We start from the raw sequence: 13925 nt of genomic DNA, 5'->3' as shown, positions 1-13925 counted from the left end.
ATATAGACAAGCCATAGTGTGACTGGAACCCATTGCCAATCGATACACTTTTGTGCTAACCTCTGCACACGTAACGAAGTTTCTGGGCAGAACTCAAACTAATATCAATCTATCATACAATTTAATCTATGTGTGGCTGTGTGTACTATACAGTGACCCCCGCAACAGAACAGTTCGGCATTTTTACACAAACCATTGCAGCTCTAATATTTTTTCATGTTATATAAGGAGGGGTAAAAATTTTAGAAACATCTTACGAAACAAGAACACTGCCATATTTATTATAGAACTGTTGTATTATTGTATATGTCTATCTACAGTATATGTTGCATTAAGTGCTTTTACAAATTTATTTGTACCTGGAGTGAAGAGACACAAACAAAATTATAATGTGACCCTTTTTAGTCCGGAAGTTAATGAATATTTACATAGGCTACAATGATCATAAAGCGTTATTCAAAACTAAGTGCTTAGTAATGAATAAATATGATTAAGCACTACTTTGTACTATGAAAAACCTCAAAAGCACCAGGATGCCCAAGTCCTACCTGCGGGCCACGTAGTAGAACACTGGGTTGCCGGTCTTGGAGGTTCCTGCCTGGTAGAAGATGTTGAGGGTCTTTAGGGCTTTGAACTCCTCCTTCTCATGGACCTGGTGCCTACATGACAAACCAAAGAGCTGAGGATCAGTCCCACCGCTGTTGTATAACACATCAGGATTTATTGAGGGATCTATGTGAAAAGGGTAGTTAACATTGAAAAAACAGCAGATCCAAAAGCACCTTTACAAGCGACTTTACATGTCATTTAGCTGATGCTTTTATCCAAAGCAACTTACAATTGCAATATACTGTATGTCAGAGGTCGCACTGGAGCAACTAGGAGATAAGTGTCTTGCTCAGGGACACAGTGGGAATCAAACTCAGGTTTCCCACACCAAAGGCATGTGTCATATCTACTGTGCCACCAACACCCATTAGTCTTGCATTGTCAGACCTATCTCCACAGCAGTGCAAAGGAAGATCTGGCTAGTCCACACAAAAGAAGAACATGCTCTGGTTTATTGGCATTTCTTGCTGGTGCCTCATCAAAAAGGCCTAGGGGAAGGGACTTGTTTTGGTGGAACATGTAGGTAGGCAAGCTCTGGAATTAAAATGGCTGATAGTCGATTCTAGCTTAGAGGATGTTTCCCAAATCGATCAGTGTTTAGAACGCCAACACAAAGAAAGCGTAAAGTGAGGAACATCGAGCCAAACTTCTGGTGGCACAGGAATTATCCGTAAATGAAACATTGTTGATATAGACTACCTTGGCATTAATTTCAGTATAAAGTCATGGTGGGTTCTGCTGGAGGAAACAAAAGGGGAAACCTAAACCCAGAAAGCTGATTTTTTAACACAACACACAAAACATTCAATTTGCAACATGAACATTCCATCCCCCCCTCATCATCACCACCCACCCAAACAAAGATCAAGAAAGGATGACACAGTACCTACAATATTCAAGACCAAATAACAAAATAGACAAACTATTAACCAAATAGAAATACATATAAATGACAATACCATAAGCCCATCACACACGTCTCTTCCCAGCTTCGAAGGAGCCCTCCAGAAAGTTGAATTACCTTCCCCATTTTCCTGTGTAGACATCCAATCTGGCAAACCTTATGACATCTTTTCAAACACAGCCAACCTAGCCATCTCCCAAGCCCACTCTTGAATTGATGTTTTAATTTTATCCTAGAGCCACACAGTACATGAAATACATCCTCCACATCAATCCAGAACAATCTGACATAAAAATATTCACAAAACAAATGTGCAATTGTCTCTGTGAAAACTCAAAGTAAGAAGCATTCAGACAGATCAGATTCATATTTCTTTGAAATTTGATTTGTTGGGTAGATGCAATGGACAATTTTACATATATACTTCATTACCTTTATTTCTAAAAACACATTTATTATAATAGGTCCATATCAAATTCCAATTGATAGTCTCAAAGTGGTTATCCAATATTGTTTGCATCGAGCAACTGTGGGGCAATGTGTCAAATGTCTGGAATTGCACTTTTCATCCTTTATGTCAATGCTATATAATAAAACATCTGTTCTAAATGTTGACTGGTCATTGGACACATTGCTACTCTGCAACAGTCTTACACAACCAGTGGGTAAAGCATGAAATACTTTGCTATATTCCCGTGCAGTAATTGGAATATTAAACTTCATGAAGCATTCTGAATATGTAAGTGACTGTTCAACTGGGAAATCAACACTTTTTCCAGAATTCAAATTTATAAAAGAGTGTGCTGGCATATTTTGAATTGCTTCAGTACATTATTTTGTATTTTTAAATTTTTTTTAATAAGTGATGTAAAAAAAAATGCCTTTATTGCCACACTCGGCTCCTGGGGTCCCATCTTTGCTAGCTGTATGGCAGTGCACTCGATATGAGACGATGACTCATGGTCTTTTTTTGCCTTTAATTTAAGGTTAGTTAGTTAGTTCCTCTAACAAACAAATTGTTTGAATTTTCTGAAGAAAACCTATTTGTAATGATACAGTCTCTCTCTCACTGCCAGTATAGTAGCTCGCTCTGCCTGGCCTAGTAACGTATCAGCATGTGGTAAGGCCGTGCTCTGCGCCTTGGCTTGGACACAGCGGTCTCAAGCGAGAGAGAAAAAGCGTGGAATGCTATCACATTATGTGGAATGCTATCACACTTTCCTTTATCCCGTCATTGGACTAACTTGTGGATACTACTGTGTGCGTGCAGAAATAAGTAATTTTGATGACGATGTTATGCAGGATTTATGAATGTACGTTAGCAACAGGAGGCTTATTCACGAGGGTGCTATTTTATGTGTGAGCCAATAGTGCGCATCTGTTCATGTGCACTGCAAGAGTTATGTTTCTGTTTATTGAATGCGTTATTCAGTGCAAATATAACCGAGAATGTAGTTTAATCTAAGTAATGATGGTATATTAGGTTATTACTGTACGTTCCACTGTACTGTCGCTACGCAGAGCACGGAGCTCTGATTGAGTCTAGACGGCACCGTAATTAAAGCTTCAGTAGGTAACTTTTGTAAAAATGTATTTTTTTACATATTTGTTGAAACTAACACTATGTCCTGACAATGGAATATGAGACAGATAATCTGTGAAAAAATCAAGCTCCTGTGTCTCCTCCCTGTGCTCTTACTGCCACTTGCAGAAATACACCGCTCCCGGTCAGAAACAGCCAATCAGAGCCAGGAGGACTGTCTTAGCAGTGTCAATCACTCTCGTGTAAGCGCTGCTCATACCCCTCCCCCGCACAGCGCGTGCCGTGTTCAAGCTCAAGATTGCTAGTGCACTGCTGCTGTGCTAATCGCGGAGAAACAACTTTTCAGGAAAACTGCCAATTTCTCGAGTGACACCTGCTCAGAAAACAAAGACGGAAAAACGAAGAAGACCGATGACAAAAAGCGAGCTAAAAGACAGAATTAAACCGAGCCCGAAATAAAACGAGGGTCAACATCGAGCGGCTTTTTTTCCAGAGGTGGAGGGAGCTACGCCTCCTGAAAGGATTCAACACTGATTCAGAGCTAGCGTTAGCCACATTTCTGCTTGACATGTAAGTATCCCTGCTGGGTTTGTTTCATGTTTTAAGAACTAACGCTACACAACAACGATAGCGCTGGTTACAGTATCACTGGAGATAGCGCAAATCTCATTTAACTCTGTAGCTTGTTGCCAAGTCTAACAGTTAGCTTGTAGCACGGCAGGAATGTTGCTAACTCCTTCACCCTCAGTATAAGCAATATTGTTTTGATACCTACATTTAGTAAGCCAAAATGTAGCTATGATGAAACTACTTTAATTGTGCGCTGTCCCTGTCGACGTTTGGCAAGGCATAATTCTATTTAATTTAATAATTTTTGATTATTTTTAAACATACACGTTTCCTTCCCCCTCAGGATGTAATTTGTAAATCAAATGTCTGACACACATTCTTTATGCTCCTTCAACAGGTCAGACATGGCCCCAGACACAGAGGCACGTGAAGGAATCGTCTTTCAGTCCAAATCAAAATGTTCATTATTTCCTTGTGCAGGAGTACTTTGCAAAAAAAGCTGATTTATTTTACCCATATGCAAAATAAAACTTAAGACATATTTCTAAGATGTTGTTATTCCTTGGCTTCCTCAGTGATTCATCATTCCTACTGAAAGTTTAGTTTTAAATTGATCCAAAAGGTAATTCAGTAATGTGCTGCTTTAGATCTCACAAATGAGCGATTACATAAAAAATAATTTCAAACCCTTTCATTGAATTTTTTTTTACAGAAAGTTTTAAAAGTACAGCACACAACAGCTCTACCCTCTGAGTAAATGCCCTGTACTGTCCATGAGGATGTGGAAAGCATCGGTGGCCCTGCTTACTAGCCTGCACGTTCACGGCAGGCTCTGCTGTGGGGGAGGAGCTGTGGAGGGGGGGCTGTAGCGCAGCAGAGAGCAAGGGGGCGGGACCTGTAAGGTGTGCTTGTTCAAATTTTTAGGCTAAGTCCACGTTTACTCAGAACTCCCTACTGCAGCTTTAAGTGAAGGTAGGTCAAGTAATAATGTAATACGGTGGACGGTGGCAGAGAGGAGGACATTGGACAAACTGCTGGACATTACTGACAATGCCAGCCACCCCCTGCACCCCGTCATCAGCACCCAGAGGAGCCGGTTCAGTGGAAGGCTGCTCCTCCCCAAGTGCCAGACCAACAGACTCAAGGACTCCTTTGTCCCTCATGCCATTAGACTATACAACTCCTCACTAGGGGGGAGGAGGAAATAGGGCGGAGAGGACCATCCATCCATCCATCCATCCATCCATCCATACAGTACACATACATACAGTACACATACATACATGCACACCTGGACTTAAATTCACACCTGGTCACTTTATAATAATTTTTTTAACACTGGACTAAACACTGACACGTTAATAATAATATATGGTCTTTTATTTGTTTATTTGTCGAATGTTCTTATTGTTATTATTTTTATTGTTATTTTGTTGTCTTTATACTGTCTTTTTATCTATTTTTTATTTCTTTTTTTCTTGCTAAAACTGCTGCTGGAACTTTCAATTTCCTGCGGGAGTCATCCCAAAGGATCAATAAAGAGAAGTCTAAGTCTATCAACTGCCAATTTACTGATGGGCCTTCCTTGCATAAATCCATACTGGCAGTCATCTATAATTGTGTCTAGACAGGCCTTCAGTCTTTGTGCAAAGATGTGAGAGAACATGTTTGCATCATTATTAATTAGGGTCATGGGTCTCCAGTTATCAGGTATAAGATTGTCTTTATTAGGTTTAGGAATCAAGGTAATTATACCCTGACACATAGAGTTGGTGGACGTTTGCCAACGTCTTTAGTCTCTCTGAAAATAAAGTAAAAATTCAGAAATATGATCTTGAAATACCTTGTAAAATTCACCAGTGAGACCATCATTACCCGGGGCTTTATTCTCTTTCAGTTTTCTAATATTATTTTTTAATTCATAGAGTGACAGCGCTTGATCACAGATGTCTTTTTGAGTTTGGTCAATTCCTCGTGCCTCATTTGTTATAGAGATAAAAAAGCAGATGTGGTAAGACTAATTTTTTTTAAATTCGAAATTTCAGAGAAATGTTTAGATATCTGCTCTTTAATCTCAAGTTTATGTATATTATTAAGATTGGCATTTGTTTTTTCAAAGCTAATAAAAATACTTTTGTTCTTCACCAATTACATTCATTTATGTCTAGACTTGATAAAAGCACCCCGTACTAAATATTGATATGCATTTTCCAACTCAGATTGTCTTTTACATCGAATTAACATGTTCTTTGTATGCAATGTTAAAGATATAATTTTGTGATCAGTGAAGATTGAAGGTTGTATTTTGACTTCTTTTACTTTATCTATTACAGTAATTAATTTGATATAAGACAAAAGTCAATCCTGGATTTTTTTGATAAATCTTTGTTATTCCAACTGAACTGGATTTGATCTGGATTATTTACTCTCCATGTCACAGCAATTAAGATGCAAGCATAAGTTCCCAATATTCCCAATAATATATTATTAAATTCCCAATATGTGCCATTTAAAGATCTATGATGGTGACAATCTTTTGTGGGATTGCTAATACTATTCCAATCCCCTCCCACCAGAAGTTCGTTTACTAGTTGCAGTAAAATCTGCCTTGAAACTAGCCTCTTTATCTGTTCTTGTATCAAAAACATAACATCAAATGCACAAAGTGACAAAGACAGGTTGAACAATAGAGCAGGAAGGTATCTAGAAAAACTAGTGTTAAATGAACCTTGTGCAGAATGCTTTTGAATATTAATAAATTGCAACAAACAGGCATACAATTATATATATCTGACCCCTGAGACTGGGCTTTCCAAACATTGAGAAAATAATTTTTGGGATGGAAGTGCCTTAAAAAGTAGAATCTCAATATTTCAATTACTTCAGAACACCATTTCTTTTTGTTTTATTTTAGATTAGAGCTATGCTTTTCGAGAAAGTATAAATGTAACTTTTCATATTTGATTGCACCCCAGTTGTGTGGAGTTTATTTCCCATCAACTATTACACTCTGATTTCTTTAACATCAATGAAGGCTCTGTCTCTGACAAAGAAGGCTTTTTTCCCCCAGCTTGTGTGCCTATTCAATCCGTGGCCAAAGTTTGTTCCGTGCTTCCTTGTCTTTTGTGGTCAAATCTTTTGTAGTCAAATTTTAGTTTCTTTACCTTGAGGAACTCAGACTCCTTTGCACATTTCCACCGCATTTCTTTCGTCGATTGGGATGTAAATCTTGTTATCACTGGCCTTGTTTTTCCGCACTCTCTTCTTCCAATTCTGTGGCTCACGTCAATGTGGAAGCATAGATCTTCTCCAACGTTTGGTATGATTGCGCTGCAGATGTCCACAACACACTGCTTCATATCGTCCCACTCTTGCTCTTAGGCCGTAAAGCCAGTGGTATTGTTCCATCTCGTTTATCTTATTTTCCATTACAGTTATTCTCTTTTGATGGTCATCACTGACTTGTTTGACCATTGTAATCTCTTCTTTTGTGTCACATACTTTTTGGAAAAGAACATTTTTCTTCAGAAGCTCAATTGTATCAGTATTCTTCTACCTATGTATCAGTATTGCAAGGCAGTCAACATTTTCTTTAATTTTTTCAGCCACAAGCCTTACAATATTGTAGCAGGTGTACTTGGTGCCGAGTCTGGGAGTGGTGTTACTGGTGTTTGCAGTAGAGCAAAACACAGCTCAGTGGGTGCTTCGGTGTTAAGGCTGAGGGTGGAAGAGGTTCCGCCCACCCTCACACCCTGTGGTCTATCTGTCGGACCTAACCTAACCATTGCTTAATCTTAAACACCAATAAACTATAATCTCGCATGCTTACAGGTTTTGATGTGTGCGCCAAATTTGGTGAGTTTTCGAGTAAATTACAGGTGTCAAAAATGCGGTCAACAGGTATATATGATTAGGGAAAAACTGTGATTTCAAAGGAATGAAAACTGAAGAACAGTCTCTCGTAACAGACAAGTGAGTAATAACGTTATCTTCGCTTTTTTACGGTTTGCTGTTTTCAATAGATTGGTTTAACCTCATTGCTATTGTTTGTGATGGCTGCTCCCAACTGGCTGGCTTTACAACAGTACCGACAGTTTGATAATCCTACCCAACCTAACATAGCTAATATGGACTCAATAGTATCGACTTGCTGTAGACGCATCAGCATTTAACAAGGAGAAGGGTGTGGGCTTGTAATCTATCATAGTTGTTCTTATCATGGGCCCAAGCCGGAGCAGTGCTGGGAACCCTATTGTAATTGCAAAGATTATTTTTTTTCTGCCGCTAAGTGTCTTAGCAGCCTAAACCATGCATGGTCTGGTGGTGCAATTTTCAAGACTTGTCCAGTCCTAGGCAGGGACCTCAGGCAAATGCACACACTTCTGCCAGCAGATACTTAGGGTATATAAAAGCCAACGTTTTTCCGATAACTCCCATTCCGTACTGAATGGAGCTGAATAACATAACCTAGGCCATGCCCATTTCCGCCATGACCTTTTTCCCCACCAAGTTGCGAAATATGGTAAACGTTTCTTTTTACAATCCTAGGCCATATAGTATCTCGACTAAATTAAAAGCTATCAACACCAAATTTTGTCAATTCTTGTTTGCAATGCCATTTTGACTCCCAAAACACACAGGACACGGAAGCATTGCAGAGCGCCGTAAAAAAGAGCTACTTACATTTTGCCGCCCATGTTGCCCAATCTGTCAGTTCACACCAGCTCTGATCATAAGCGGAGCAACCAAGCTGGCACGTGCACTACAGATCGCTTCAACAATGTGTCTAGCTAGGTGGATAGTCAAACACAGGAAGGCCACAGCACAGACGGATACAAATTTCAAAATAAATCACCCACGTTTATAGTGGTTTTGGCTGTCTTGACTTCTCAGCTGTGTCTACAGCGAGACACGTGATCAGGCACATCCAAAGAAAGACAGAGAGAGAGACACACACTCTCGCAGTTTGGAGCAGGCCTGATTAGAGGTGCTGGGGGTAGTTGTTGGATGAAAGAAGAATACAATAAAGAGGAGCAGAATCGTTTTGTCACCGGCGCAGAGAAATGCACATCTGGTCTAAATAGCCAGACGCCCGGTCGGGCACAAAAGGCCTGTGACTGAATAGTTTTTTCTTACCACGGTGAAGAAGCAACATATCACAGCGGTATGGCTTACGAGTTGCGTAAGTTAGAGTGAGAACGGTAGGGTGCATTAAGTGAGTGAAGTCAGTGCTTGTGTGGTCGCGCAAGGAGAGCTAGTGGTAAAAAAGAGTAGCACACTATGAGGCTGTGGTGTGAGGAAAAGTGAGAGAAAAAAAAATAGCAAAGATAATGTAAAGTGAGTTAAAAGTGAACAATAAAAAAACAAGCTTGAGCTTTTCAAGACACGGTGGCTTTATCTGTTGTCAATACTGATGGTAGAGTGAATGGTGTTACCCCCGATAAAACATTGAGTTAAACCTTGCAAAGTATGTTGCAGCCATAGACGGTTTAAAAAGATTGTAACACAGTGTTTCCGTTTCAGAAACAGGTTTTTGAGAACACATTATGCCACAGGCTGGTAAGAATGCTACCTGGTCATGAACTCTTCAAATTTGGAGCTGGTCAAGTTTAGACTGGACCAGTGAGTGTCAGCCACAGGTTTGTGTTCAGGAGGTCCTAGGTAGGCCAGCAGGGTGGACATCTTGTCAAAAGGTCGCCGGCCTACAGCCTTGTGGTCCCTGGAAATTTGATCATAATGAATCATTTTTACAAAACTGATAATGTGGTAAAGAATGAGTTCATTATTGAGATCATGCAGCAAAATTAACTAGCGTTCATCAAATAATCTATCCCGACCTGTTACTGGAGAGGTACTGTCCAATCCTCTCCTGGTTGTTCCACAGCAGGCGGTGGAGGGCCAGCACATTACCATCACTGATAAAGGACAGACTGTGGTTGACTGAGTCGCTGGGTGGAGAGTCAGATGCTATGTCCAAGAAAAACCTGTGATGGAGAGAAGAGAGTATACATTCAACCTACCAACAGAAGATATTCATCAGACACTTTACTGCTGCAGTAAAAGATACTTTTCAGGGATTTCTACACCAACAAAGCTGTAGAGCAATGTCATTAGAGGGTCTCTGTTCTTTGTCATGTTCTACCAGAAATACTCCACTGGACACCTTAAAGATCATAAAAACTTAACGATAAACAGCAGCTGTCAAAGCATTCTTACTTGTGACCATCAAAATACTTTGATTAATTTACATTAAGCAAGAAACAATGTATGACATATTAATAATTAACTGCTGCTGTGATTTACTCATCATCACAATATGCAATAATTTACTCTGTTAAACAGTGTCATGGGTCCATTTCTTGAAAGCCATGACAACCTCTGGTTTTACATCTTTTAGAGGCCAGCAGTTGTAGTTTAAAACAAAGCCAAAATTGTATCCCCCAAACTATAGTTTTTTAAACAAGTCATTGTAACCACAGTTTATTCGCCGTTAAATTTAAAAAATGATGGGGACTTTTGTGTTTAGAGACAACATTGTTTATTGTTATTTTAGATCCCCATTAGTTGTTACCAAGGCTGCAGCTACTCTTCCTGAGGTCCCTAAATGTGGGTAGTTAGCATAATTCTCTAAGTGTCTTACCTTCTGGCTGAATCAAAGTTGCTCTTAACAAAGTCATTAAATGGCCTCATGTGTTCTTCTTTTGTAAACAAGACATGGTTTGCAATGCTCTGCAGAATCTGAGGTAAAACACAGGAATATACAACATGCATATTAAAAAGCATCCTAACTGATAGTCTAAGCAGGTCTACACCTCATTACCAAATTGCCAAATTGTACTTTGAACCCTCCATCCTTGAGGATGGTTGTTGTTTGTCAGAGTGGTTGAGGGGTGTGAATGTGGGTTTATAAAACCTGCAGTAAAACCCATTCAGGTTGTCGGCCAGTTAATGGGTCTCTACAGTGTGGGGGGATGGTCTCCTGTGGTATGTGATGTCCTGCAGGCTTCTCCATACAGAGTTGTTGGCTGAGAACTATTTTTTTTCTTTTTCTTTTCAGTGTAGCTCCTCTCTGTTACTCTGATCTCTCCTGACAGTGTGTTCCTGACCTGGTTGTAAAGGAGTAATTCTGTATGCCTCCTCTTTGGCCTGACAAAGTTGTCAAGGGGTTGTAAATGTAAAGTGTTGGTTTCAATTTCAGTAAAGTTCCTGTGTCTTGCTTCTTAACTGCGGGATAAAGTGAAGGGAGTTAGCCCCAAATTGAGCATCAATCATGGTTTTAAAGCTGAAGTAGGAACGGTTAACATGTTTACAACATGGGTTTTGTTATCTAAAAGTTTTAGAGTGGTAGCTCCATAGTCAATGTGCACATTTTTGGGATTTGTCACACAAACAATGTGTTTTTGTTCAATGCACATTGTATTGAGTATCTGGAATTGTGTGCATTAGCTGCATTAGCTGTGTAACGTTGTGTGATATCTGTAAAGCTGAAAAACAGTAGTAAAACAGATTTTATTCCAATCTAAAAACTCTTTCTGTGAGATAAAGGATACTTACATTGTACCCTGGACACTATCCATTATATCCAAAGGTTAATGAGTAATCATGTCAAATTTTCTTTCCATAATCAAGCAGCCTTAACCTTGTCTGTATTTCTTTAAATCAATCAGCACTAAGCCCCAGATGCAGTGACAGTGCAGATAGCGGACAGTGTGAAAAAGGTAGGGATATCTTGCGCCAGAGAGACGCATTGGATATCAGGCTTTATCCCAGCAATGTACATCTGTTTAGACAGATAACCTGAAAAGTACCCATGCATTTTAAGCTTGTACTACAGCTACAACAGTTCTGTGGTAAAATGAATGAGGTTTGGAAGACTCTTTGTTCCCTACATACAATATTGTTCAGAATGCAAACACAAAGATATTATTGGCAGGCTTCGGCATGGATTTTTTCAAGGAAATGAGAGTAGATTTTGGTGAGAATTCCTAGGAATTTTAGCAATATAATATCATAACACTCTCCCCTAGTCTACACCAATAACAGTGTTTAGTTTTAACACTACTAAACTGTGACAATGGATTTAACAGTGAAAGGCAGTCTTAATCTCATTTCTTTCCACTCTTATTTTCCCCTCTATCCATTATTGCACATGTACTTTTGTGTCAAAATGGTCCAAATTACCAAACAATAATAGTTTGTTGTTGTGTGCTAAATAAGCATCATTAACATATTTTCATATCTCTGGATATAAAATGTGTACCCTTTGTGACTACTTTCCAAACACAATCACATAACAGTATGACTTAAAAATCTGTTTCAAAAGATTTACTAAGTCACAAAACCATCATATTCCCCAGCCTTACCTTGGACATGAGTTTGAGACCCCGTTCTATCCTGAATAGGGGCTTCTTGTCCAGGATGCCGGCCTCATAGGGAGACACAATTGCTGGGTTGACAAAGCGCAGAAACATGGCACTGCCTACTGCCCCAATGCTGTTCTGTGGGAAACGCTGACTCACGACCTGTGTGAAGGACGATGGAGGGAACAAGAGAAGACCAAGGAAAGGAAAACAAGGGGGGAATGATGGAACAGAAGAGAAAGGTTTGAGAAAAGGGAACCAAAGACGGAAATGATAAGAACAACAAAATATACATGTATCAATGTGTAACAGAGTAAGGTAGCCATGGAAAAAAACAATAAAAGATGTCAGGTTCAGGAGGAGGAACAGTGATGGAAGACATATGAAGAGAGACAATCCCAGTTCATTTTGGGTTGTAACAAGAGCTAGAAAGGTTCTTACTTCAGTTACAGCCCAAGAAATGGAAAAAAAGAGCAGACAAGAGACCCAACTGTCTCTTATCTGTTGGTGAAGAATGAAAAATAAAAGTCACCAGAAAAAAAATAAGGCGGATGAGAGATGTAGAACCATGAGTTGTGGTGCAAAGCAGTGGATGAAAGTCCAAAAATATCACATCTTCCTTTAAGGCAAAGCAGTGCTGTGTGTTACACTTTCCAGAGTAGAGCTGGGCAATATATCAATATTACATCGATATCGTGATATGAGACTAGATATCTTAGATTTTGAATCGTAATATCGTAATATGGTATGGTATAGGTGTTGTCTTTTCCTGGTTTTAAAGGCTGCATTACAGTAAAGTTATGTAATTTTCTGAACTTACTTAACTTTACCAGACTGCTGTAAGTGTTCTAATATTTGACTTTACCCACTTAGTCATTATGTCCACATTACTGATGATTATTTATCAAAAATCTCATTGTGTGAGTATTTGGTGAAAACACCAATAGTCAACACTACAACATTTTTGCGGTATCAATATCAAGGTATTTGTCCAAAAATATCATGATATTTGATTTTCTCCATATCACCCAGCTTTATTTCACAGGGCTTACAAAGTAACGTCAGAAGTCTGTCAGTCTGTCCCTCAAGCTTGGTTGAGCTTTATGTCTGTTTCCAGTTTATTAGAACTTAGACAGAAAATATCTATAAATATTTTAAAACACAAAATTGGTAAACTGGTAAATAAAGGCAAGCAGTCAGATGATGGTGATCAGACATGTTGGAAACAAACCTTCAGGTTACCAGGAAAACTAAAATGATTACTCAAATGGTCTGCTGTAAATATCTATCAGAGTTTACACACAACACTCCTCTAGATTAAACTTACTTACTGCAAATGTGTGTACTGACAGGTTTCCTGCACAATACGGCACTATTACAAATATTTTGGATGTGCCGTTTTGGTGTGACCAAGAAGTAAAGCAGTTTTACAGCTCAGCATGGTCCCGAGCCAAACTGCCCTTCCAGCAACTGTAGTAGCATTGTCTAGAACATTGCATGTTTATCTACTCTCACACTCACCCCTTTTGGATGGGGGGGGGAGACGCATTATCTTATCTTTTTAGCTGTTATTACACATTACACACAGGCTTGAAATACATGCACACAATGGAGAGATGGCAGAGCAAGGGGCTTCCAATGAAGGCGCCTAAGCTCACCACCTCTCGAGCTTCCAGTCCACACTCAGTACTTGGTCTGTACGAGGATGTGAACCGGTGACCCTCTGATGGGTCGCCGCTACTGATGCCTCTCTTAATGCCTCTCTTAATGCCCTGAAAGGCAAAAAAAGCCAAATGTCAGGTCTCTTTGTTAAAACCTTTACAATGGATGCATGTCACTATTGCGCAACATGTGTGTCGTCATTTCATTTTCTTTTTTTATTCTCGTCCTTCAAAATACATTGGCTGGTTGCTTGTGTGTTTTTGAAGCAGGTGAAAAT

General features: G+C 39.4%; 1 protein-coding gene across 3 annotated transcripts in view; it reads right to left on the bottom strand.

Moving 5' to 3' along the window:
- The window catches only part of nf1a (neurofibromin 1a), a 256060-nt gene that overhangs the window by 110992 nt on the left and 131143 nt on the right, over positions 1–13925 (bottom strand). For all 3 annotated transcript variants that reach the window (XM_032506717.1, XM_032506735.1, XM_032506726.1), the window contains 5 exons: positions 11990–12148; positions 10267–10364; positions 9464–9610; positions 9199–9345; positions 549–659 (listed from right to left, as the gene is read on the bottom strand). In XM_032506717.1, coding sequence (XP_032362608.1) covers positions 549–659; positions 9199–9345; positions 9464–9610; positions 10267–10364; positions 11990–12148 — 662 coding nt within the window. The remainder of the gene's footprint in view (positions 1–548; positions 660–9198; positions 9346–9463; positions 9611–10266; positions 10365–11989; positions 12149–13925) is intronic.

This window comes from Etheostoma spectabile, chromosome 3 (assembly GCF_008692095.1).
Source record: "Etheostoma spectabile isolate EspeVRDwgs_2016 chromosome 3, UIUC_Espe_1.0, whole genome shotgun sequence".
Taxonomy (NCBI): Eukaryota; Metazoa; Chordata; class Actinopteri; order Perciformes; family Percidae; genus Etheostoma; species Etheostoma spectabile.
The sequence above is the reverse complement of the archived record's forward strand: the minus strand, read 5'-3'. Positions and strand labels throughout refer to the sequence as shown.